General features: G+C 40.9%; 2 protein-coding genes across 10 annotated transcripts in view; one reads left to right on the top strand and one right to left on the bottom strand.

Annotated features, from left to right (window-relative positions):
• Positions 1-2,797: 2,797 nt before the first annotated feature.
• LOC106638603 (dynein axonemal intermediate chain 7) lies at positions 2,798-11,141 on the top strand. Its single transcript, XM_089592096.1, has 15 exons — positions 2,798-2,901; positions 5,108-5,184; positions 5,250-5,436; positions 5,664-5,804; positions 5,963-6,037; positions 6,396-6,595; positions 6,750-6,922; positions 7,565-7,831; positions 8,139-8,300; positions 8,891-9,044; positions 9,955-10,231; positions 10,310-10,405; positions 10,488-10,709; positions 10,769-10,873; positions 10,962-11,141. The coding sequence occupies exons 1-15, from the start codon at positions 2,857-2,859 to the stop codon at positions 11,100-11,102; spliced, it is 2,322 nt and encodes a 773-aa protein (XP_089448222.1). The 5' UTR covers positions 2,798-2,856; the 3' UTR covers positions 11,103-11,141.
• Positions 11,142-19,286: 8,145 nt separating this feature from the next.
• Positions 19,287-25,316, bottom strand: part of Syt7 (Synaptotagmin 7) — a 140,991-nt gene continuing 134,961 nt past the window's right edge. For all 9 annotated transcript variants that reach the window (XM_089591985.1, XM_089591984.1, XM_089591983.1 and 6 more), the window contains 2 exons: positions 23,581-23,793; positions 19,287-21,220 (listed from right to left, as the gene is read on the bottom strand). In XM_089591985.1, the coding sequence (XP_089448111.1) occupies positions 21,120-21,220; positions 23,581-23,793 (314 nt within the window). In that variant the 3' untranslated portion in view covers positions 19,287-21,119. The remainder of the gene's footprint in view (positions 21,221-23,580; positions 23,794-25,316) is intronic.

Here is a 25,316-nt window from a genome sequence, read left to right as displayed (position 1 = left end):
TCGAATTGCCACCACCGCACCAACCGCTATTTGCATTATTGCTTCTTTCTCTCTCTTTCTATTAGCGATGAGGTCTCGAAAGAGAGAAAAATACCGACCCTCGAGGTGCTCTGAGAGTAGTCGCTCGAAAACGCCAATGGAATCGATAAAGATCGGTACATCGTGCAAAAGTTTAGTATTGTTATGGGATGGATAGTCAATACCATACAGTGTTACATATATTATACAGAAATACTCAGTACTCCTCCTGCGGTCGTCAGTCAATTTGAACTCTATCAGGTTCGATTCGGTTATGAGGAAATATTATTTATTGCTACTATTCGATCATGTTATTTCGTGTCAGTATCGCACTTTTTGTGTTTTACTAAAAATTATTTATTTATTTGTTTTTTTCAGTTTGTTTGTCTACTTACTTGTTTCCACTATCTTTACATGTTGAGGAAAAATTTATACTTCAGTACAAATGTATTATTGCAGTTTATTCTTTGATTAATGAGTCTACATTATAACTACTTACACGTTTTGAGCATAATTATGTATATTATATATTATACACGTTAGTTATCGCTTCGAGTATGTTGCGCTGTATGAATTTATTAGAAAATTGCGTAAGCAGTGAATGTGTAAAAAAATTGTTTGTTGAAATTTTACAGAGTATATTGTTAACTTTTTTTTAAAAATTGTTTGCAAACACACTTTATCCCGTGTATCTAGTACTTGCCTCAATTTATCCATACCTATATTTAATTTTTTTTAAATGCGATTTTGTACTTACATCAGGATATGCGTATGAACAACACAATCAATACGATCGTCTTTTCAAGTTCCAAAAAATAGATTTTAAAAATTAGGAAAAATCTACCTGACTCATATGCTAAAAACATTAATTATTAGCCTTAAAACAATATGTTGGTATTAAAAATGTAGGTAATTCACATTTTAATTAACCTACTTGATAACCCCTTATTGTTGCATTACTCGATATTCATTTACCATACAACGACCTCATATTAATACTGAGGTTGAAGCATATTTAATTATAAACACAGTACGGCTTTTGCACAGTATTGACAAACACGTGTTTGTAACTAGAGCAGCTAACAACTTTATTTTGCCAAATATAAAATCATATTATGCTTAAGTATAGTTTTCGCGTAAAATTGTATTGCATCAAAAAACAAAAAAAAATCCATCGAGCAAGAAGAGCTGTAAGTGTGAAACCGCAATAAAAAAATAATTTGAAATGTAAATGATGTTTTGTCTACCATTTAACTTATTAATTTAAATAAATTATAATTGTTGTGCATTGTATGTACCAATTATTATGATAATCGATGCTTTCACCCAATTCACGGTGTATTATTTATTATTCCACGAGGAAAGTCGAGCACCGCACATGTAATTATATACCGCGTCAGGTCAACAATCCAAAACGGACATGTACATAATGACCATGCGAACATTAAATCTCGGCGATGCATTGGACACGAAATTGCACGTTGTACAGCAAAAACATTGAATATATTCGTCATGTACGCAAAAAGGGTGCGCGTCTACCGGACATCTGTCAAATTGTTGTAATTTTACTTTTTGTTTGCGAGGAACAGAGTTTGGCGATAAAATCACCCTGATATCGATCGGGAAGCGCAAAGTAACCAAAACCAATCAAAAATTCAATCTCTGCCAAAGCTCTCACCTAACCTCTCTCTTAACAAAAAAAAAAATAAAAAAAAAATAAAAAAAAAAACAAAGGTACCATGGAAGCGGTGTCGGCAGTCACATCTCGCGCAAACGACGTGGATTCGCTGCAAAGAGTCACCGATGCCGGCGAGGCGGAGAAGAAGGATGGAGAGGACGAGGCGGCGTCGTCGATCAGCATATCGTCGAGCGTCGAAACGATGTCGACAATGACGACGACGACGACTCAGGAGTCGAGGTCTAAGCGACGCAGGGGCAAGAAACACGCCGGAAGACGGGGAGATAAGGACCTCGGGAATCAGAAGCTCCTGTCGGAGTACCACGAGTACGAGGAGGATGGCTCGAGGGACGGCCTCGGCGTGCCCGTCGAGATGGATTACTTCGGCCTCAAGCTCGACAAGCTTCGGGAGATCATCGTACTTTGCCCTCTATTTCTCCCCCTCCCCCTTCCCTCTCTCTCTCTCTCTGCTTTTGGTGAGGATTTACGGGCTGGCTTGTGCACACCCGCGCGGACCCGAATGTACTTCGAATAATCTTTTAAGCTCGGGTGGAGAGTTATTTTCCGCGATAGAGACGTGCTTCGATGAAAATAAGAAAAAGCTCCAGCGGGTCTTGACTTATGGAGCTTGCACGAGTCCGGGCTCCGATCCTTTACTCGTACGCCCCAACTTCCCTCCTACGTGAAGATGCATTGTTGTCTTTTTTTTTTAGCGAATCGGTTAATTTCCAAGAATTCGTGTGCCACACATTTGTGTAGTCCTATTCGAGAGAAAGAGAGAGATAAGGCGCTGCAGCTGTGTGCTTATTGTTGCGCGGTGCAGTTACCCCGAGGTTGAGAAACGACCGGCGAAACAAAACCCCGGGAATTTATGCTCGTGGTGTAGGGAGTCGGGAAACCGTAACCGTATATTTTCCAAAAGGGGCAAAAAAGGAAAAAAAAAATTTGTCTTCCAAGACGAGTGATTAAAAGAGCTCTCTGTATTGCATTATATATCTTCCCCTACGGGTAAATTAAGAGCGAAGCCAATGAATATTGTATTGTGAATGAAATCGGTCCTCTTGTTTACATGTCCATCATCCATGCAGGCATCGAGCAAATCGAAAGTACAAACTAAGGACAAGAAGACGAAAAAGGAAAAGAAGAAAAAGAAGTCGAAGATGCAGGAAAAGGCAGCAGCGGAGACGAAAACGGAGAACGCAGGGGTGACCGAGATGTTTGAGGAGAAGTAAGTTGTTGGTGTCTAAAGCACAAAAATCTATACATTTGTATGATAAGTATATGTATATCAATGTAGCGAAAAAAACAAAAAAAAAAAACAACCAGCGCGTCTTATAATTCGGTAAGTAGAAGTACAACCGAACGGAGCAGATTCGCGAAATGCGAGTGCTCGCGCGTGCCCGAAATGTCATTTGCAAGCACGTAAAGCTCGTCCTTGCTCTCTCGCAGCGCTGCTCCGAATACCCATTATAATCGGCCCATCTAGTTGGTCATCGTCCAATGTACGTTGTCTTACACGTAGGCACAGAAAACCCAAAAACTCCGTCTCGCGACGCGGGTAGGTACACAACTCTATATTTATGACGAAACAAATATCCTCGTACGCGTGGGTGTAAGGCGAGTGCAAAACCGTACAGAGTAAGCGCAACGACAACGCTATGTGTGTATATAGGCTTTTAGTGTGTTGCGTAAGTGGTGCGTACCGTCCGAGTGTGTCTGCGTAAGAAATTCAACTAAACTTCCAAGACCCGTGAGTATACAGTTGACACGATAGCTGAAGTTGTATGTACGTCAACTTAAGTGCTGTAATGGTTTTTTTTCAACTTTCAACTCGCTCTCTCTCTCTCTCTCTCTCATGGCTAAAACCATACCTGCTATTTTAATACTATTATTATTAAGACGATACGAGATTTTTGGCACTGCAGCCTATAAAGTTACTCCGGGTCTTCAACTTACACGTCCAACGTCCAATCGTCGTCTTGGCAGAGGTAAAATTATTAAAGGCACGTTCCCGTGTAGCCCGTATTTATAGAGAAATTATAGGTGCATGTATACATACAAGTATACATGTACGTGTATGTATAAACATATTTTTATGCGTACGTGTATGAAATCGTAAGTATGCAGAGTGCAAACACGCTAAGCCCTATATATTTCACAGAGGGTGTATGCAAGCTCCTCGTATGTTTCTCGAGGATACATACAGCGTATACCTTATATATACGTGTACGGTAGTGTATTCAGCAGAAGCGCTCGTAGCTCTATTTTATCTTCCCTCGGCCGTATTTTCACGCAAATTCAAAGAATTTTAAACTCCAAGGGCTCGCTCGGCATGCAAACTGCGCACGGAACTATGGGAATGTACATTTTCTTTTCATAAGTCAGCCAACCCGACATAAAAATACATAAAGTTATATATGGTAACCGCCCCCTGTACTATCATTGGTTAGACTCGAATTTTCGTTGGTGAGCAGCCTTAAGTCTTACAAGTACTTATGTGAGATTAAATGGATCGTGAAAAGAGATACATGACAAATAATACCAATAGCAATAAAAAAAAAAAAAAAAAAAACTGTGAAAAGATCTCTGTCGAATTTTTTCAATATCCGTATGTGATTCTTGTCCTTGCGTTAATTAAATAATTTCACGCAAGATGCATCACCTGCTTCGATAATTATTAATCAAATGTAGTAAGCTTTTGTATAATGATTCTCATGTGATGTTTTTGTATTTTGAAATCCGTCTACATATGCCTATACGATTGATTAATGGTTGACAATAACTTGTGATCGTATCATATTCAGCTTATCAATGTATTGTCATGCAAAGTGATGAACATCATCCCCGCCCCCTCGAATGAGCTTTCGGTTAAGTAGTTGGCTCGTGCGTGTAACACCAAGAAGTATGTATATACAACACAACGGTGCTCCCTCGTACATGCTCGAGGTCTGATATATAGGCGCGTACATGCATTGTGGCGCACCTACACGGGCGCGCTCACTTGGGATTATTTTGGCCGACTTCCAGCCCTCCCTTCTCGAGCACCAGCAAGCAACTCTGCTCAACTGGGTGAAAATCTCACGAGGCGCTCCTGCACCGCACACCTCGTTGCTACCCCCCCCCACGACCAGGGAGGGAGGGTGTAAAACAACGGGGTCGAAAGGAATTAGCACGTTCGTGCATTCCAGTCGCCAATCGAACCCCGAACGCGCAGCTGTGGGTATACGCCACCACCTGTCCCTTTCCCAAAGCCCCAGGCCTTTTTTTCCTGCACCGGAAATTAATTGCCGTTTGCTTGTTGACGCTCCAACGCCGGGATTGTAAAAAGCGCCACCGAAACTCGATACGGTCGATGTATAGGATTGGCCTTTTTTTTGTTGGGCGGTGAAAATGATGTCAACGATCGGCGAGTTTCTCGAGCAAATTACCTTCTTCAAGAGCTACGTGACGACTCGCAATGCCCAGAAAAACAAACGACAGGACGACCGGTAGAGCGCCTATGAATGCGTTTTGGTAAAAGGGTGTGTAAGTGTATTGTTGTTTTTCCCAACAGATCGAAGCTCGTGGAGGAGCTGCAGGCCGAGATAGAGAACGAGACGAGCAACATCGAGGCGAGAGCGAGGTTCGAGGAGGAACGGATGCAGTTGAGGAGAGGCCAATTGAAAAAAACCTCGAGTCACGTGGCCGCTCGGAGGGACGCTTTTACGGACTACGCGCTCGAGTGCTCGAAACAGGAGGAGGTGGGTCGTGCCTATCTCTCTCTCTCTATGTATGTGTATGTACGTGTAATTTATTTGGGCCATTTGTATCGGGGAGGAGGTAATTGCTTTGCTCCATTTTGTTCGGAAGCTGGAAACAAAAAAACAAAAAAAAGCACTCGATCCTCAGGTTTTTTTTTTCCTTCCATCCGTATTTTTAAATGCAAAGTAAGGAATATCGTCTTGATTTTTTTTTCACTTCGCTGCAGTGGTCCTACTACATGAGCTGCGACGGCTTGCCAGATGCATCGGTTCTCCCGGAATTGAATGCGTTTCTCTTCCTGTGGTCTCTCGACGACTCGGCAGCCAGCATGGAAACCCTGCCAAGACAATGCGAAATTGTTACATACGTGAGTTCGAAATACGCGTGCTTTCGAATTTTTTTTTTTTTTTTTTTTTTTTTTTTTTTTTTTTTTTTTTTTCCTGGCGCGATAAGTATTACAAGTATGAATAATGTGCAGTTCAAGAATTCAGGTGCAGTCACGTGATTTCTCTCGTATTTTCGCAGCTGATTAGGCGAATGGACGACATCATAGCATCTGCCAGGGAAACGGCGTCAAACTACCTGGAGAACTGTAAACAGGTATATACATATAATATCCCTGTGACTTTATTTTTTATTTACCTCCCAAAGATCAAAATCCAATACATCGGTGAAAATGACCGACTCGGGAGAACAACATTGTTTTTTCGGTGTATGTACCTTGACACGTGGAAAGCTTATTTTCTCAAAAAACTTTTTGTGCATCCATACGTCTATACATACATAAGCAGCGTATTTACTTTCCTGAGGGGGTGGGGATGGGTTTCTCCCTTGCGGGGAGTATGACGATCAATATTGTTTCAAAATACGCAAATGTAGGTTACCCGCTTCTATTATTATGAGCACAAACTACGAACAACCATGTGTACGTGTACATACGTGTTCAAAACAATCGTAGATACGGCAAAAGTTTCGAGACAAGTTGGCAAAGTGGATCGACATGGCGAGTTACTGTTTGCTCCGGGAAATCGAGAGAAACACAGTAAGGATTGATTTGAAGAATGCCAAGTACGTGCGGCAATTAGCTCCGCTCGTCTGCTGCTTTTGGGCTCTGATAAAGCTACCGATCAGCATGAAACAGATCAGCGAAAAGGACAAGTACATTTTTCTTTTTTCAATGCTATCGACTATTTGTTAAAAACAAAAAAAAAACTTTTTTTTTCCTTCTTTTTCGATCTCGTTTATTTTCGACTCTGCTATTTTCCCTTTTTTTTCTATCATTTTTCAATTCCGATTACGTGATAACCCGCAGAAAGGCCGTGGAAGTGTCATTCGAGGAGGTCGAGTTGTCGGTGAAGATGCCCATCGACCTCGACTGCTACTGCACCGCCATCCGTGTTCTCTGGCTCGGCTACGACTACTACTCCGACCTCACCGACTCATTTGCCATGCCCCACCTTCCAGAGGAGCTTCGCCCGGATACGGGTAATTACGACTTTATCGCCCCACCCTTTGGCTCCGTTTTTGTCGTTCCTACCGTGTATACGTTGCTACCACGTCTCGATATTAATGAGCTCATTTTTTTTTTTTTTTTTTTGCGCTTCAAAAGATACACAAACCTACCGGAGGAGCCCGTAATTACACGCATTTAACTGTCCAACAACGCAATAAAGCTCAGTAGCCGAGTGGAAAAGTTTTTTAATCGAACTTTCAAAGAGCAGCGGTACTCTGCACTCCTCGTTGAGCAGAGAAACTACATTTTTTCTTTTTTTTTTTTTTCCAAATGAAAACCCAAGTTTTTCATCGGTAGCATAAACTTTTCTCGCCATCACCGTGTAAGCTTACACTCGCACCCTCGGAAAATATCACTTCTTTGGGAGCCTCCGCGAACAGTTGCAATTTATTCACGAAATTCCCAATGAATATTCAGGTTCCGCTATATGTGTAGCACTTTGGCCGAATTGCAAAACGATTATACGCTATTTGAAAAGTTCACCCAACTTTGTTCATCGATTGTTTTACCTCGGGAGAAGGGGGGGGGGTAAACTTATTTTCAAAAAATACAATATTATCGCAAAGGGGGACGGAGAGGGGAATAAAAGCCTGGGAAATGACATGCCCGTGCAGATCTGCTGGAGTTTTGCCAGCGCGAGCACAACACGGTGAACGGCATCCAGGACGAGCAGCGCGACGAGAGGGAGCGACGGAGGGAAGAAAAGCGCGCCCAGATCGAGCGGCTGTTGCATCCACCGGCTACTGAGACGAAAGCCGGTGGGAAGGCGAAGAAGGCCAAAAAGCCACAGACCAAGGACAAACAGGACGACCCGAAGGAGCACGGGATCGAGGCCTTGCCCTACTTACCGTCACCCGAGGAGATAGTCCTGCAGCGAGAAGGTGAATTGTCCTTCCTCCCCCCTTTTTTTTTTGTTTTACGGTTTACTAGGAGACCTAGATTTCGCAGCTTTGTCCGCTTCCATTGTGATTTTTTTTTAAAATCTTTTCGAGGAATTCCAAATGTAAAAAAAAAAAAAAAAAATCTTTGAGATCCTCGGAGATATATACTATTGGTATTAATTCTAAAAATTCATCGAAACAGTATTCAGCTAATTTGATAATTTATCGAGTGGTAATTTTCTCGAGGATTAATCGAGTTACCGTGCAACACTTGGTTTGTTCGCAAAAACGTTGATTGCCCGTCCAGATGATATCAGAAAGGAAACGAGGCGGTTGCTGTTCACGAGGTGCAAAAAGACGGAGATAAATCTGCGCAAGTACACGATCCTCGGTGGACTCTACCAGATCGATCTGATAGGCCAGCCACCCCAGCCGAAGGACATGAGCCGCGACACCTTCCTCACGACTCGTAAGTGAGTGTATGTATACTAATTACTTATCGATCCTCCGATGGGCCAAATACACCGGTTATTTGATTTACGTGACAAGTGGGATACTATACTGTAGACTGGATGAATCAGATTTTTTTTTTCTTTTGTTACATACTTACATATATTGGGAAAACGAAGTTTTTACTTGTAACTTGTAAAAAAAATGGCAACTGTAAAACTATTAACAAAAAAGTTGAGCTGACGTGTGAAAAAAAAAAAAAAAAAAAAAATCTCATCCAACCACTATGAGTACCTGCAAAAGTTATAATTTCACGAGCGTTATAACAGTACGGGGTGACATTGGGATGGGTAAAACTCGGAACAACCACCTAGAAATTATTTTTGCAATAACCGACATTTGGAGCTGACTTTGCCTAACCGAATGAAACGCAAGATCATCCCTATAATATAACAGTGAAAGTGCGCAAGGAGCACTTGGAACAGGATAAATAAGAAAAGTGGGCGGGTGAGCGAGAGTAGGGAGGGGGTGGGGGTCGTAATTAAATTTGAACTCTGTCGTACATATAATGATACGCTGGCGTCCTATCGCGGTCGCTACACGCTGCAGTGCAGTTGCCAAAGGAGCTCGAGTTCGTAAAGTTCTGGAGGCCGTACAAGGCGCCGCCCCCAGCTCCAGATGCCGAGCGCACCCCGGAAGTCATCGAGGCGGAGATTAAAGCGCTCGAGGCTGCGATGGAGCTCCTCGTCCTCGTCACTCTCAAGTATGCCATCATTCCCATTATCAGTGCCATTGACAAACGTATACAATATCCATGTGATGTATATGTACATTGTTGTGCACACTTTACAACTTGCAATTCTCGGCTCACGCAGGTGCAACTGTCTCTCTCTCTCTCCCTCTTTGCCCCCTCGACGAGCATTTTCGCGCGCTGCAGTGCTAACCGAGAGGTTTTAACTATACCTATATATATACGGAGATAGGTTTTCGTAGGTACAGCGTCAGCTTGCTTATTAACTGCGCAGGCAATCCTTCCTGCAGCCGAATGTGTGTTAAATTTACGCTGGAACGAGCCATCCGCGCGTACGTTTCAACTTGGTTTATTATTCGTTTGTACAAGTGCACGGCCTGGGAGCTATTCTTTGACTAACTGTATGCTCATTGTACGAACGTGTCTACGAAATATAAAAAAAAAAAAAAAAGAATATCTTGGAAGTGCCCGAGTCTCGAAAATAATAGTTTTTCAATCTCGGAATATGATTACGTTTTCCGGGACTCTTGGGCTCGTAACAAGCAAAACGTGTCGTGGTCGTTTTTTTTTATGAATCCATATTGCACTGTTTTATTTGAGATAAATAACCCTAAACAGAAATCTATAAAATGATGACAGGAATGACACAAAGTCTTGATGAAACGGAGAAATGTCGATTTATTTACGTATTACGCGAATTAATTGTTTTCTATTATTTCGCTGAAAATGTGCGAGACGGAACAATTCTACGTCGAAAAGAGGTACTTTAAAGAAAATTGCCAATTTCACCTTTTTTAAAGCGTAAGCCGAGGGCACGGAGAATAAAAAAATAGATAAGTTCTCTCGTCACGCCATTCACTCAGTCGGGAGCTATATACATGTATCCTTATACCTGCCTCCCTGTATCGCATGCGTCACCCAGGCTGCCCAGCTCGGTGATATGGTTCGAGCCGCCGCTCGTCGCCCACTGGCTGCCGGAGCAACGGCTCTGGTCGACCGAGGACGTCCACGACATCAAGTACAACGAGGAGAAGCAGATCATCACGTTTCGCACGGGCAGGCTGGGCGTGCACGCCCTCGCGGGCTACCGATTCGTCAACCTGCCCTTCCAGAGTTGGGAACTCAAGCCGGAGAAGGGCGGTACCGGCGTCCTCCTCGGTCTCACGGGCTCCATCGTCCAGCTCGAGTTTCTCCTCAGGGTAGTGTACCACTTGCCGCAAATCGTTTTTACTCTCTTTCCGTTCGATCGTGGGTCACGGGATCGGCCGTAATTTCAGGAGGACTTGGCCAGCTTGCACTGGGTGGCTGGTGGAGCCTTGACTGCCCTGCGGGAGCTAATGGGCCAGTTCATGAGGCTCGACCTGCTCGTCAAGGTGAGCGGAGTCATGTATTTTTTTTTTTTTTTTTCGAGACAATTTTTTTCGTGGGAGTAAAAAGGGGAACCGAGTCGGGCAGAAAATGCGAGCAGCCGGCTGTGATGTCTTTCCCGAGGCCGACGCCGCCAGTTACCTCAAGGGGATAGCATTGAAGCACTCGGTCACGTTGGGCCACCTGCAGACCTGCATGGGACTGCTGGCCACGAGCTACGTCTTTTCGTGGTCCCGGTGGAACGCGACGCGAGGCCCCAGAGAAATCGTCGTGCAGATCAAGGAGGTGCACGGCTGCGTCGCCAAGGAGGTAAGACCACGCAATTCAAAATGTACAACTCAGTGATATTAATTGTTGCTTCAATTTAGAGGATAACGGCGATAATGCTGGTTACTCCGGCGTCTACGTCGATTGTTAATTGCTTCGAAATCAGTCCGGAATTCACGACCGATCCGGCCGATGCGAACGACAGGGTGAGAGCAAAATAGGTTTACTCGAATTACGAATATCAAAAGTTTGAAAAAATAATAACAAATAAAAAATCAATGGTGATGTTTTCAGTTCTACGCCGACGTTTACCACTACGCTCTTCACAATGCCGGTGTGAAGAGTCGACTGACCATGAAAAACACATCTTTCAAGCTTTCCACGGTAGTGACGAGTCTCTTGGAAGCTACGAATGTTATAAACATGTCCGCCTAGTGACACCGCGGTTGCTGGAAAATAAAGCTCAAAACATTCCTAAAGTGTGATTATTTTGTGATCAATAAAACAACTTTTTCTTTTTGTTATAACTATTGTAAATTTATTGTAATATTAAGTATTAATATTTTACAATGTAACTTTATAATCCTAACCATGGTTTTTTTTTTTTTTTTTTTTTTTATTTATTTATTTTTGGTTTTTATTCATTTGTAAGGTAATCGCAAAATTCGTGTTCCACAGACAAAAATGCACAGAAAATCAACATAATTGTTATGTCAGCTTTCGATCATTCGAAAAATTTACAATCACCGTGCAAATACACAATTATCAGAAAATCCACGGATTGCGCGTACGATGTGCATACACGTCCAATCCACAGGTTTTTTTTTTTTTTTGGAATAAACAAACAATGATTTGTAGCGTAAAATTTGAAAATTTAACGAATCTTGCCAACTTTGTAAAACTACGATCGCACCAGCATATTTTTTTTCCCTCCAGTTTCGCTCTTTTCTTTTAAAGCTCGACTTCGGCTACTGGCTGCTTTGATATCGATGTCCCGCACGTAATCTAATTTAATTTAATCGACCGATTGAAATTGATGAAAAACGGATGATGTCACGACTAATCATAAAAAAATATATATACACCTACAACTACAGCAAACTAATTTACTTTGTTCTACGCGATTCAATGACGTTAATAGATTTTGAGATACAATTTTCAAAGTCGGGCGATCGAATAAAACAGCGAGCAGCTGAAAATTCCCAACAACCACTGATCCATCAGTAGGTGGTACGTGTAACGCATGTGCGGAATAATTCCCGAGTCGACGCAGATTTTCCTGCAGATTCGAGAATTTTTCGAGTTTTTCTCACGCCTCCGCTCCACTGCCTGACGTTTTAGGCGGCAATTGAATTGCACTTTTACCTGGCACGCACACAATTTACACGGCTACGCACATACAAAGAATAAATGCTGCTTCTCAGGCACTACAGTTGAACCTCAAAAGCTCGCGCGCCTTTTTTTATGTTTTTCTTTGTCAATTTCTGGTTTTTTTTGTTTGTTTTGGTTTTTTATTTTATTTTTTTGTTTTTTTTCGTTAAACACATTTCTCGTATTTGTAACAAACGCTTGAATTTTCGCGAAAATCAAAATTGCGCACATCGCATCTCGACACAACATCAACTACATTTTTCACTGTTACATTTCTAAATAAAAATCATCGGTATTATCATCATTATTATTATTATTATTACAATGACTTTTATTATTTTCAGGGAATTTTATCTTGTCTAAAGAGCTTATTTTTATTTATTTGTTAATTTTTTTTTTTTTTCTTACAATGTAATGATTTTTTCATATTAAAAAACAACAAAAAGCACTTTGAAACTCCTACCAAAAGTCTGACGAAAACACAGAGGGAGAATATCTGGAAAAGGTTTTATTTAATAACACTTCTTTTCTTAATTACTTTGTACATTTCATCAGACTTTTTTAAGGACATCCCCTGGATAGTTTCAAATCTCTAGCCATTTTAATCAGTGTGTTCTTGAGGACCCACAACAGTTGTCTTTTAACTGCATCGCAATCGACACCCTTGCCCCATCAGGTCCTCGACGACTCTGGAATATTATGTATGTAACTAGTATATGGTATTATTAACGAGTTTCACGATGAATAAGCAACGTCTTTGTTTTGTTACATACCCCGATTTTTCTTTTTTAATAATCAATAATTTTACATACAGTCGTGTTACTGCTCAACTTGATGTGCACACCAATAGTGGTGCTAACTCATGGCACTTGCAAAGAATTTGTTTTCCATTTTATTACAGTAACATCATCAAATTATCGTGCAAATAATTTGGGTTGCATTTAAATTCTGCGAACAGACGTGTTATCGAGTATTCGCATGTACATTGATGGATTCATTGGAAAAAATTGTTTACCAACTACACGTACCAGAAGAATTATATTCATGAACATTGATTTTCCGATGAATGAGTTCAAAGGTGCAAAATACGAGAAAAACCAGAAAAGGAAATATGGTTGGATGTCTGGGGGGAGGGGGACTTGTCAATGTAACATCATTGTGTCACCGTATATTATTATCGCTCCACTCGTCAACTTTGACACGCGTTTGAGCTTAGAGTAACATTTCTTTTGGTTTTTTATGATTAAATTCATCCTGCCACTGACAAAAAAAAAACTAAAAAATAATTATAATAATAATAATCATCTGACGAAAGTCTAGACAACCACGGTTTGACTCGTGGCGTAAATTTTATCGCTATAGACAATAGACAACGATTTTTGCGCTACGCCGTTCTTATATTATAATTATATACGAATTATACACTGGCACACACTATTTTTATATCATTTTTGGTTTGACTTATATTCAATATATTTTTTTTTCATACATAAGTTTCATGTCCCTCTTTTTTTTTTCTTCCGCTTATTAACGCTAAATGGGTAAAATGATGGGAGACACACACATATTATGTTGAGTCCTTTGTATCTGATGTTTCGTGCACTCTTGATTTTTTATTACAGCGGCCTCGTCTGCCTTTTCTCCCTCACTCTTTCTTTTTTTTCTACTTTGGTAAGAAAAGTTTTACAACTTCAGGGTCGCAGAAGCACAAAGAGAAATCAATTGAATGACATCGATCGACTACGCTCAGTAGATTTTGACTTTGCTAATCACTGTTTTGAAAAGTAACTACTGACCAATTTCTTATTTCTTTTCATTTTTTTTTTTTTTTTTTTTTTTTTTGGTGGCACCGATCAAAGTCGAAAAATCTGTTTCCTTTCTCGGCAGAGAGTACTTTTCCACGAAGTGATTCAACAAAACTACGATACGTAACTCGGCTATTACACGTCTCGATCAAAGTGGCGACCGAATTCCTAGAGTAACGATTAATACAATGCAGCTCGATACTTTTGCTCTGACGGGGGCGGATCAACTGTTTCTCGAGCCACTTGGTTTTTTATTATTATTATTTTTTTTTTCTCAAGCTTAGGGAAAAGCAGTGGATAAATTTCAACGAGTCGGACTTTGTGCTTTGCATTTACTAATGGAATTGCGACTTGACACACACAATTTTTAATTTTTTAATTACCCATTCGCTTAATCATGTGTCACGTCATGACAATTTTATACCGTAGAATTATAATATTCGTAACTTTTTTGTAAATACTTTTGGGTTCCTTCTAATTACTTTTTTTTCACATCTCATCTAAATGGAACATTCATATGCCATATCAATAGATTGTGTATAATTACGTACTATCGTATCGGTGCATAAAAATTTCTCTAAAATTAAGGGAATGTGATAATACGACTTTACATAATCATACAGAATTATTATTTCATTCCAACATCGATAAAATTATACAGATAGTTCAAGTCGATTGATAACATTTTCATTAATAGTTTTTTTCTTATGATCAAGCGATAATATAAATGTGTATACAGTATATACTCATAGTCACTAATATCAACTGCTACCAAATGAACTATGTAGAAGTTTAGTTATAAAAATTTCATACCATCGTACGTAACAGTAACACATTTAAGGTATTTCAATTGATTGGTGTTTAACAACTAATCATAACATGGATCTTTCGTTAAACGTCGAAACAGTCGTGTTTTGTGTATTAAAAAGTAGTGCGAATCCCTTTTCCTCCTCACTTTGCCGAATATTTAAAAAAATATAGATTCTTTTCTCTCCCCGCTATCGATCGTCCATTCCATCAACTCTTACAAAATTACACACCATTTCTGATTTCGGAAAATCTGGCCGTAATGCAATTGCACGGTTGTATATCGTTTCTAAAATATATATGTACATGTATGTATTTATAATATGTAGGTTCAACTTTACACCAGTATATCATCATCATCATCATTATTATTATTATAGCACTGATCACTTTCTTTGTCCTAATTGCTGGCGTTGCCATAATCATCGAACGTCTAATTTTCCCTCGAGCATTTCTTTGCTAAATTGCTCAGACATAAGCACAATCATACATGTTTCAATCGCATCAATGTTCCCCTTTACCGCCTTCCATACAATATGTTTGTAACTTTTTTGTGTTTTCCCCCATTTGCAACATTGGTATTCTTTCTCGTGGCGTCGATTGGTTTTGCAATTCGATTAGTAAATGAGCTTTCGCGCCGATTCATCGAAAGCTCGTGTTGAGAGTTGGTGCACGGGTGATGTACATTACATATAGACATAGCATAACGTGGCGTACACAGTTTTGCCCCCCGTGCGGGCCAATAGTCGCAAATACACGGGTATAATATAATTATCGCTATATAGAATTTGTCTGGCGACAGTCGAGAGTTTTATCTTTCGGAGGAAGACAGAAGAGCCGAATGGTGCTTTTTTTTTTTGAGCTTTCAAATTTTTTAGAGTGATTTAGCGTAAGTGCGCGCGCGCGTGTGTATACATATATTTTTATTAAAAATAATTTGCAGTATAGATATCTCTTCGCTATCACTACGTATAAATGTGCTCTAAATAAATATTTCAACATACAGACACACATGTATCCATGTATGTATAAGATCGATGAAAATATATGTATATGTATGTATATGTATATTATATGCTTTGGATCAAGGAATGTAACATCGGTAAATATTTCGTTTTCACTCTAAAAGACCTGAATTACGGTAAGAAAGTCGCGGAGCGAGGAATGAGAAGAGATAACAAGAGACGCGGGTATATCATCAATATGTTCTTTTGTCTCGCGTTGAAGCTACCTGCGCAGCTGTACGCAAGGTTTTGCGCGAAAGTATAATCACGTGTATCGTGCGATAAACTTTGAATACTTTTTTTTGTTTGTTTTTGTTTTTTTACTTTTTTTATTTATTCAACAACATTCATTTAGTCAAACGTTAACGTACGGAAAGTAAACGATCCTTATGTCAATCGATAACCTCTGGAAATTAAGCGTCGTCAACAACAACAACAACAATAATAATAATAATAATAATAATATAAATAATCATTTATAATTTTGTACGTTTCACCTACTTTGTATCTTTTTCCGCAGCACATTCATTGCACAGTGCGAGCATACAGATATTTTTTTTTTTTGCGAGAAACATCAATATAGCGTGCACTTGGGCGCGAGTTTGCGACATTTGCGTGCTGGTGCAGTGTTATATTCATACTCGAGCAGGTGTTGTTCGTTTTTAAAGAGTATACGGCGCTAACGTGACATAGGCTATTACGTGTGATATCTCGCGCACACAAATTGTCCGTCCCCCCCTCGGAGCCGCGCGTATACGAGCCCATCAGCCAATTTTCACTTTATCCACGTATCGCCCTCCTCATCAATACGTACAGACGAGTCGTCTCGCTCGAAAAGCTACGTATTTGGGTATATGTATATATGTACAGGTTTACACGTAACTATATTGTTCCTTATATAATCACACTTAGTCGCGTAAGTATTAGACACGTGGCTTGACAAGTGGGTATAATATGTATGTGATACCCGTTGCGCGGAATACTTTTTTTTTTTTTTTTTTTTTTTTTTTTTGTTGATTTTTCGACAAAAATTTTCCTCGCTTTCCATGCCTCTCTCTCATGTGTATTAATTGTGGTAATGCACGGTAATACCGGCTTACTCGCATGCACAGATTCTTAAATGTATTTACGCACGGATGATAATAATAATAATAATAAATACATGTTTTTTGTTTCTCACTCCTCGCGATTGTTCATCATGTACGCACGTGTATATAACATAATATAATATGTAAGCGCTTCACTTTTATATTACTTTTGTACATGTATTAATATATGTATACTGTAATGGGTATTCAATTCGTATCACCAATAATATTATCCTCGTCATACTAATGATGATAATAATAATAATAATAATAACCGCACAGACGCGTCATCGGTAAAAATGACCTATTTGTTTATGTTGTTGTTGCTTGTTTGCCTTATCTTAATTCTATACGACGTTCATTATTTCAATATACACGTATTTATATATAGTTATGTACTGCTTTGCACTTGATATTACTATTAATATTTTTTCTTACGCATATAGGTAGTAATGATAGCGATTTTCAGTTGATACGTGTTAATTTTATCTTGAGTAAACATGGGGGATGACGGAAAAAGAGAGTCAGAGGGGATATAGAGCTATAATGAAACGGGAAATATTAGTTGGCGCAAGTGTTTGTTTTGGCTCGCGCTTTGAAATTTTTTTAGACTCTCGTTATGGAAATCCACCATAAGCGGCGGGCGCGCTTGGTATACTTCACACGCGGGCCCACGTAAATATGGGTTTGGAAGTCTTCCGTTTTGCACTCGATTTTTGTGCACACCTTTTGATACTTTCACTGTAAGTATACTCGCGTGTTGTTTTTTCCTTTTTTACTCATGTCGTTCGTTTCTCGGGTTACACATTTTCGACGCGCACAGCTCTTGAAATTGGAAAAAAAATTTTACCTTAATCTACACATCGATGCGCTCGCTATACGTATTTTTAATATTCACATTATCACTTGACGCACTGCCTCGTACAACAGCTACGAACTTACAAATTTTTTTTTTTTTCTCACTTCAAAAATCACTGACACAAGTTTCATTTGTATCCTTTCATGTGAAAATTATACTTTAGTTGTAGATGTACGCAATTCAAATGTTACATTTTAGAATCAATAAGCGTTTCTTTTACAATCACTTTTTACTCACGTCACTTACCGATGTATTGCAAACACTTTTTTCTTTTGTTACTCGTGGAAATGCATGTGAGGACCATTTTGAGCTTTGATCGATGTCAAAAATTTGTCAGTATGGTATTTACAAAAAAAAAAAGCATCTAGATGTTCCTATTGCATATTCGTGGGGTATTGTGCCGATTTTGATTTGCGCGATATTTAATGCCAGAGATACAATGAACGTTTGATTAAACTCTGTTTTTTTTTAAATGGAAATTATTAGATGGAACAATCAATTTGAAACAGGTGTGAAAAACGAGAGTCCATAAAAGTTGTAATACTAATGCTGGGAAAATCGATTTTTTGAGGTTTACACTCGATTAAAAAGTATAATCAGTCGTGGTACAGTAATATTAAAAAAAATTTCGCCCTTCCATCTGTACCGCTCTCTTTTTTTCACTTTCGCCTCTGCCCTCGGATTACGAAAGAGACCCCCATCTCATCTCGGAGTCACCTCTCTCACTCCCCCCACCATCAACTTTACCGACTCAAATTAGTTTCCGCGCCGAGGAACAATCACATTTATGTCTTTTTTTTTTTTTTTTTTTTTTTCATCCACACGTACAGTATATACTCGAGTGATACCATTGTCACGGCGACCGATGCTAATTCACTCACGCGTTACACGGCAGGTGCAATTGTTACAAAGCCGGCATGCAAATACGAAACTGGGTAGGTACGTTCCGCATTCCGTACACAAATGCACGCGCACAGCCTCGGATGAATACTTACTCGAGTAGTATCAATCAAGTTATTTATCGCCGGGTCCTATATTAATCAAAAGGCATGTTTGCTCGGTCCCAGCTGGACTTTGGCGAGTAAACGGAGACACGAGACAGTAGCACCGAGGATTAATTAGCCGCGGGGTACCGTTGAGCGTCGGTATAATCTCGGTGCATCAAATCGCTGTGTTTGATCTCGATGACGGAAATGAATGTCGAGTCGTACGAACGAAGAATTGAATTTTTGCTGAGCTTTTGGACCACGTAATCCACACCGTGGCGGACGAAAATTCAATTACGTGCAAGTGCGTTTAGTCCATTGTATGTATATTGTTATCGATCTAAAAGTAGCTGCGACGGCAGATACATGGATGAGATGAGTACTGCAAGAGAGAGGGGGACAGGGGTCCTGTGGAACTTTTCAATTTCACGGTAGCCGTCAGCGACTCTGGCGCGCAAAAATAATAAAACAGAGACTGCACGTGCACCTCGAAACAGTTGTCCGCGCGTGTGATTTATGGAAACTGACAGACTCTTTTTCCATCTGCTGCACCATCTTACTGTAATGAACAAAGAGATGGAAAAGTGTCTTTTTCGTTTATCGCGTACATATATCATAAATATGGTATTACTCCATCTTACAAGAGCATCAAAAGGTCTTCAAAGGCATTTCGTTTTCTAGTTTTGTCTCGATTTAAAAAAAATTATTGTTAACAACAGCAACAACTTTTTGCTCACAACCACTCGCGCCTCGTTATCTGGCACTTGTTGCTGGAATACCCGCGGTTGTGCTCAAATTTACCCAAATGCAATTAATCAGCGTCAAAGATATGCGTCGCTTGTTCCCTCGCGCGAATCGATCAAACTTTTTCCACTACACTTGTGTTGCGATATTTCTTCTCCACCTGATCGAGTTTTTTCATTGCAGCAGGACTGTATTTTCTCCTTTTTACTTGTTTTCGAGTTTTGTCAAAATGTCTTTTTGATGATTGGTCTCGAATTCGCGTATTGTTTTTTTTTTTCATTATTTTTTCACAAAACTTCTGTATATAAATACTGACCGAAAAAATTAATAAATCAATGATCGGTAAATACCATGTATTTGTGTATAAAAATTACCCCGATCGGTACGAGTAGGTGAAATTCCACTACCCCGTCTCACATTGCAATTCATTGGCGTGGAAATTTATAACGTCAAGATATTTTCGCACATTAAAATCGATCGATGGCAATTTTACATTTTCCTTTGTTTGTTAATCAGACGTTCAAATTTAGTCACGTAAACGCAGGTTCCAGTAACCGCCTACCGTATACCATCACGTTTTTCCACTCAACTCTCCCTTCATCCGTCCAAACGTACATACCATAAGTTTCTCATACTCAAAATACGAAAAACAAAATCTCCAAAACAGGCAACTAATCGCAAATACACGTATAATTAGTCGTCGCATCCAAACGACAACTGCGCCTTATCCCACTCGTATCGACTTCTATGTATGTATATACAGTACATCGCACGTGGGTACTCCTTAATATTTACGAAAGCTACTTACTTATTGTACGTAAAGTCAAGTGCTGACGCTGTATGTATATGAAAAAAAACGGATGGGGGTTGGGGGATGCCCTTTCACACCCTCCGACCGAGCGATCAATGGATATACATCGTGTACTTTTTACAAAACTACTTTGTTTATCCGCATCGCAGCCAACGACGCGGGGGACTCGTAAATTCATACACATATATATATATAGATATATTTCGTACGAAGTTACGCTATCAAAAACACTAGCGAGCCTTTGAGTTTTGTCCGCTGTGTGCTTTATGTCGCCCTCTTCCCCCTCGACTTCTTACAAGTCGCGAAAAAGAAAAAAAAAAAAAAAAAAAAAAATCATCTATACCGACAGACAAAACTGCGACACATCTTATCTAGCAAGAATATCGCGGGAGTACATAATCATGTATGTATGTTATATATATACACGAGAGATAACAAAAACGAGAGGTAATAATGTACACTAGACGACAATAAACAGATTATTTGCTACCCTATTATCGTAACTACGGACTATCTCTTATATAATTGTAATAATGATGTAATATTATTATTAGCCGAGGACAGCGCTGCCGCTCCTGCCAGTATCACACTCGGTTCGACGATCTCGGCCCTCGGGTTTGCACAGGTAAATCGTGTTGCAGCGAGCAACGAAAACTGTGTCTCCCCCTCCTTGGTGGGGCGAAGATATATTTTTTTCTCCCCCCAAAGAACTCGCTCCTTCTCCCCGGACATCCTTGGAGCAGCGAAGGAAGACCTGTCGTGCTCACGGGCACGCCGCGAGTCAAAGAGAGAGAGATGGGTGTATAGTAATATCTTTGCGTGCTCGTGTGAGAGGGAGATAGAAGCGTAATAACTTCGTCGGGCTGCTTGGCCTTCCGGCTCGCCTGCGGTGATCGTGTACCGCGCCAGAGCCGATCGCTACCGATGTTGGGCTGATTGTACGGCCTTTTCCCTGGTGTGCATCACACAGGAGAGCTTTACTCGGGCTTGAGGCGATGCCACTGCACGATTGTCTGCCTCGGCTTCGTTATCATGTCCTGCCAGTGCTTCGTCTCGCTCGCACCGCTCCCGTTTTTACCTGAGAACATTTTTTTTTTTTTTTTTTTTTTTTTTCCTTACAACTTTGCTTCGAAAGGACGATGTATGATGTATAACATTGTGCCAACTAAATTTTGCGATGATGATTTATACTTGCACCCATAGTGGCGTCGAGTAAAATTAATGTCACAATAATATGTGTCACCCGCAGTGATGTATATCATTTTCAAAAGTACATACATATATGTATACCTATAGTACGTGTACCGATGTATATGGCATCGCGCGTTTAGTGGGGAGACTCCCGGACTCGGGCTTAACTATCGTCGCGCGCCTATTATGGCTGCCAAATGGGCAACCCATTGATTACATATACACACGGACATATCTGCGCGCCATTGTACACAGTCCGAGCATCGGCAGTGGCTTATTAGCGAGTCCAAGCCGAAATTGGTGTGGCTTTGTCAGCCGGACAGGTACATCGATCCACGCATACCGATATGCACAATGCTGTTTCGTCGAGCGCGTTACTTATACTCGTTGTGCATGTACTTTTAACGATGGACTCGCACGTTAAATTTTACAAAGTTATCGTGAAAAAGTGTTATATGGAAAACGATCGGTACAAAAAAACACGCCTGGGATAAAGGCGTTTGATGTCTGGGGAAAAAAAGGTGCCCTGCTATACTGCGCGGAAATCTGATTCATTAGCCCTCGAAAACCATCCGTCATCCGATAAAAAAGCGAGCCCTCGGTTACATCCCTCCGAGCGTGGATGAAGAAGAAAAAAAAAAAAAAGATTGGCCAAATGCACAGATACCGTGGACAGTGGAGAAAAGAGGGCTCTTTTTTCGAGGCGTTCGTGCGTAACAGCCGTCACTTGTATCACGTACACATATACACAATTTCTGCTCGTCAAGGTCCGCGGGCGGCTTCCACGCGAGTCAAAAAAGTAAAAAGCGAAAAAGAGGGGGAAATCTCGCGCGTCACATCGACGCCGTTTTCCTAAAGGGCCTCGCTGAACAACCGCGGCTCGAAGGAGATCCCTCGGCCGAAAAATAATCGCGAGGAGGATGCGCGCGTGCCTTGTACACACATACAGAGATCTCGTCTTACTCCTTTGCTCATCTTTACTCGGCGTCTTTTGTTTTTCCACGTACGTGTACATGTAATATGTATGATGCAGTGGCTACATGCCACCCCTTTGGCCTCTCCGTACACACGCTCAGCATCCCCGGACGTTTTCTTCAAAGTCCACCCCTCCGGCCCCTTCTATTTTATTTCGCATTACTTTGCGGCTGTTGTACCTCTGTTTTTGTTTTTTTACCCTCCCCCCGCTCCCTTGTTCTGCGCATGGAACACGTACGAGCTCGCGTATTGCACGCGCGACGATACTCCGCCTCGGTTTTTACCTCCCCCGTTTTTATGCTCCCTTCCTCCCTACAACGTTTCTCTTTTTCGTTCCACGTACACCGCACGTAACGAGGCTAATGAAGAATTGTCGCATACCGCTCGTTCGGCTCTATTTTTTTTTCCACCCCACCGGCGGGGAGTATACTGTGTACCTCACCTTCGTTACTTTGAATGACCCCCCGTCTGTGGTGGTGTCGGCGTCGTTTTATTCGCATCGCGTGCTTGCCAAAACAATTATATGCTTGGTTCCGTGCGTACGACAAATAGTATACTTACAGCGACATTTATACTTTTTTGGATTTAAATGGCAAGTAATCATACCCAGACCATGGGTGATCAGATGATGTTCCATGGCTCCCTAAGTGAATTTTGTCACGTGCCCCGAGATGGCGATTCGTCAAAGGATACGTGCTGTTTATTCGTCGGTCGTACTCGAACTAAATTCTCCCCTCCCCTCCCCGTCTCGTGTACGTGCAGGTGTACTCAACGAAAAAGGACAAACTTTACGGCCAGCGGGGGTTTTTTGCCATAAATAATCCGACTCTCGGCGAGTAACGCAAATGACGAAAGTTCCCGGGTGAAGTTTTTTTTTGTTGCTTTATTTTTTTTTTTTTTTTTTTTTTTTCACGATGGTGGTGCGAGCCCGGAAAAAACGGGGCTGGGATCCGAGAGCTCGCAACACGGGAATTGCATTAATTTCCCCGTTGTGAAGCTAAAAAAACAAAAAGAGGTAAATACCGAGAGATGCGTTTTTTTGCGCGGTAGTTGTTTCTCGATGACGGAAATGTTACTTTCGGCAGCAACAACGGGTAATTCGCAACGAGGCAACTTCGTGTACCATTGATTACCGTTGGTTTCCTGTTGCGAATGGGCTTTTTTTTTCTAGTTCAAACGCTGGAATATGCGTGCCTATACGGTCTAATCGATTGTTCAATAGTTACGTTATAAATGTGTCAATAAGAATGAAAAAGATAAAATGTGATTTACCTGCAAGGAGTATACGGCCGATGAGCTCGTTGCGGCCAATGTTGTCAAAGTCCATGACCATGACGTCGAGCGAGCACTCCCTGATCTTCTCCCACGGCACGGTGAAGGAGAAGGCCTCGTTGAAGATCGGGTTGAGGGTGCACTTGAATATCGGCGTCTTGCGCTTCTCTACCCTCTTTTCGCCAAACTGCAGCCACACCTTCACGTACGGATCTGCGAAAACCCCCCAAACGTCATACATGTATATCTACCCTGAAGGGGAAAATAAAAAAATAGAAATAAATGCAATCCAGGGACCATCCGTCATTTACTCCTCGGTGATCGTAAATTTCGCATGCCACGCGCTCGGGACGCGCGTGCACGCGAGCAATATCTCCGAGAGCGAGGGTACGTGACGCGCAGACCAGATACATTGGTCCCCCCCCCCTCTTGGACGCGCGTGCGAATCATAACCATTGGACACTGTATACCGTCCCCTTCCAAAGTTGCTTTTTTCCTTCTTCTATTTTTAAAGAGAAAGAAAGTACACACTGTTCGCTCTTGCATGGTTTTGATCGAGAGAGCATCAGCTTTAATTTCAAATTTTCGGTCCGGCCAAGTATAATGGCATGACATTTGACTCTATCGGGGCGATCTTTTGCTGATAAAACGAGCGGTAGGAAAGAAGAAATTTACTTCGAATTCGCGTACATCACCTGCAATGTGTATACCTACATGATACGCGTGTGCAAACGAGTTTTTCCTCCAATAACGTGGGGGGAGATATCGAAGATTGGACCAAAAAAGTATAGGAGCTCTTGTACCCCCGGCGTCTATCTTATCACGTTTTATCTCGTGGATAAGGAATCTTCAACAACTTTTATCCTTGGTTGTACACTCGTGAGCAGGAATTTTTTTTTTTTTTTTATGGGAAAAATTTATTCCCCACAGGAATACCGAAATTAACTCTACCAAGGGATCGGGCTTGCAAAGACAAACAAACAGCATAGGTTGTACTTTTTTTTCTTGGTGATGATTCAACACACGAGATATATTCAATTTAATATTTCATATTGGTAATATGTATAATAATGAACCTTGTCACGACGAGCCCGATCCCATGATACAGTTTTTCCAGGAACGTCTTTGAAGCACGCAATACAAAAAATACCCTTAAAAAATTCAACGAAGCAAATACATGTCGAACGAAATTCTCTCCCCCCTATGTATATGTACATTGAAATATTGATGAAAGCTCGTGTAACATGAATAAATGAAATGCCGGTGCGATTAATTTGTATAAGGGTACACCTGCGTCACGCGCTGAATTTCGCATGTACCAGTTTTGAACACACGTTGGATATCTGGTTAAAATTAATTTTAATAACTCTCGCTCCGCGTGCATATACGCGATTCAAACGCTTTGATTAATTTAGCAAACGATTTTCCTATAGGTACGCCCTCTAACTAATGGCCATATCGATTTCTCTCAAATATTTATAATGATTATTTTAATGTTTGTTCGAAAAGAAAAAAGCTACAAATCGTGTAAAATCCAACGTTATTCCCGTTTACCGCTGAAAAAGCAACGCGAACGGTGTAGTGTAGATATTATACTATTTCACCTCCCATGCATAAGTAGCTCGGCAGCACTGACCGCAGGCCGCGCACTCTGGATTCGATTGAAGTTTATCGGTATGAAAGCGAGCTGTTTATTTTACTTGGATGCATCGGAGCGAGTACGGTACACGACAAAA

Source organism: Copidosoma floridanum, unplaced genomic scaffold, assembly GCF_036245765.1.
Source record: "Copidosoma floridanum isolate Cflo_tuat_1 unplaced genomic scaffold, Cflo_Japanese_pri ptg000014l, whole genome shotgun sequence".
Classification (NCBI taxonomy): Eukaryota; Metazoa; Arthropoda; class Insecta; order Hymenoptera; family Encyrtidae; genus Copidosoma; species Copidosoma floridanum.
Note: the sequence above shows the minus strand (reverse complement) of the source record. Positions and strands in the feature narration are given on the sequence as shown.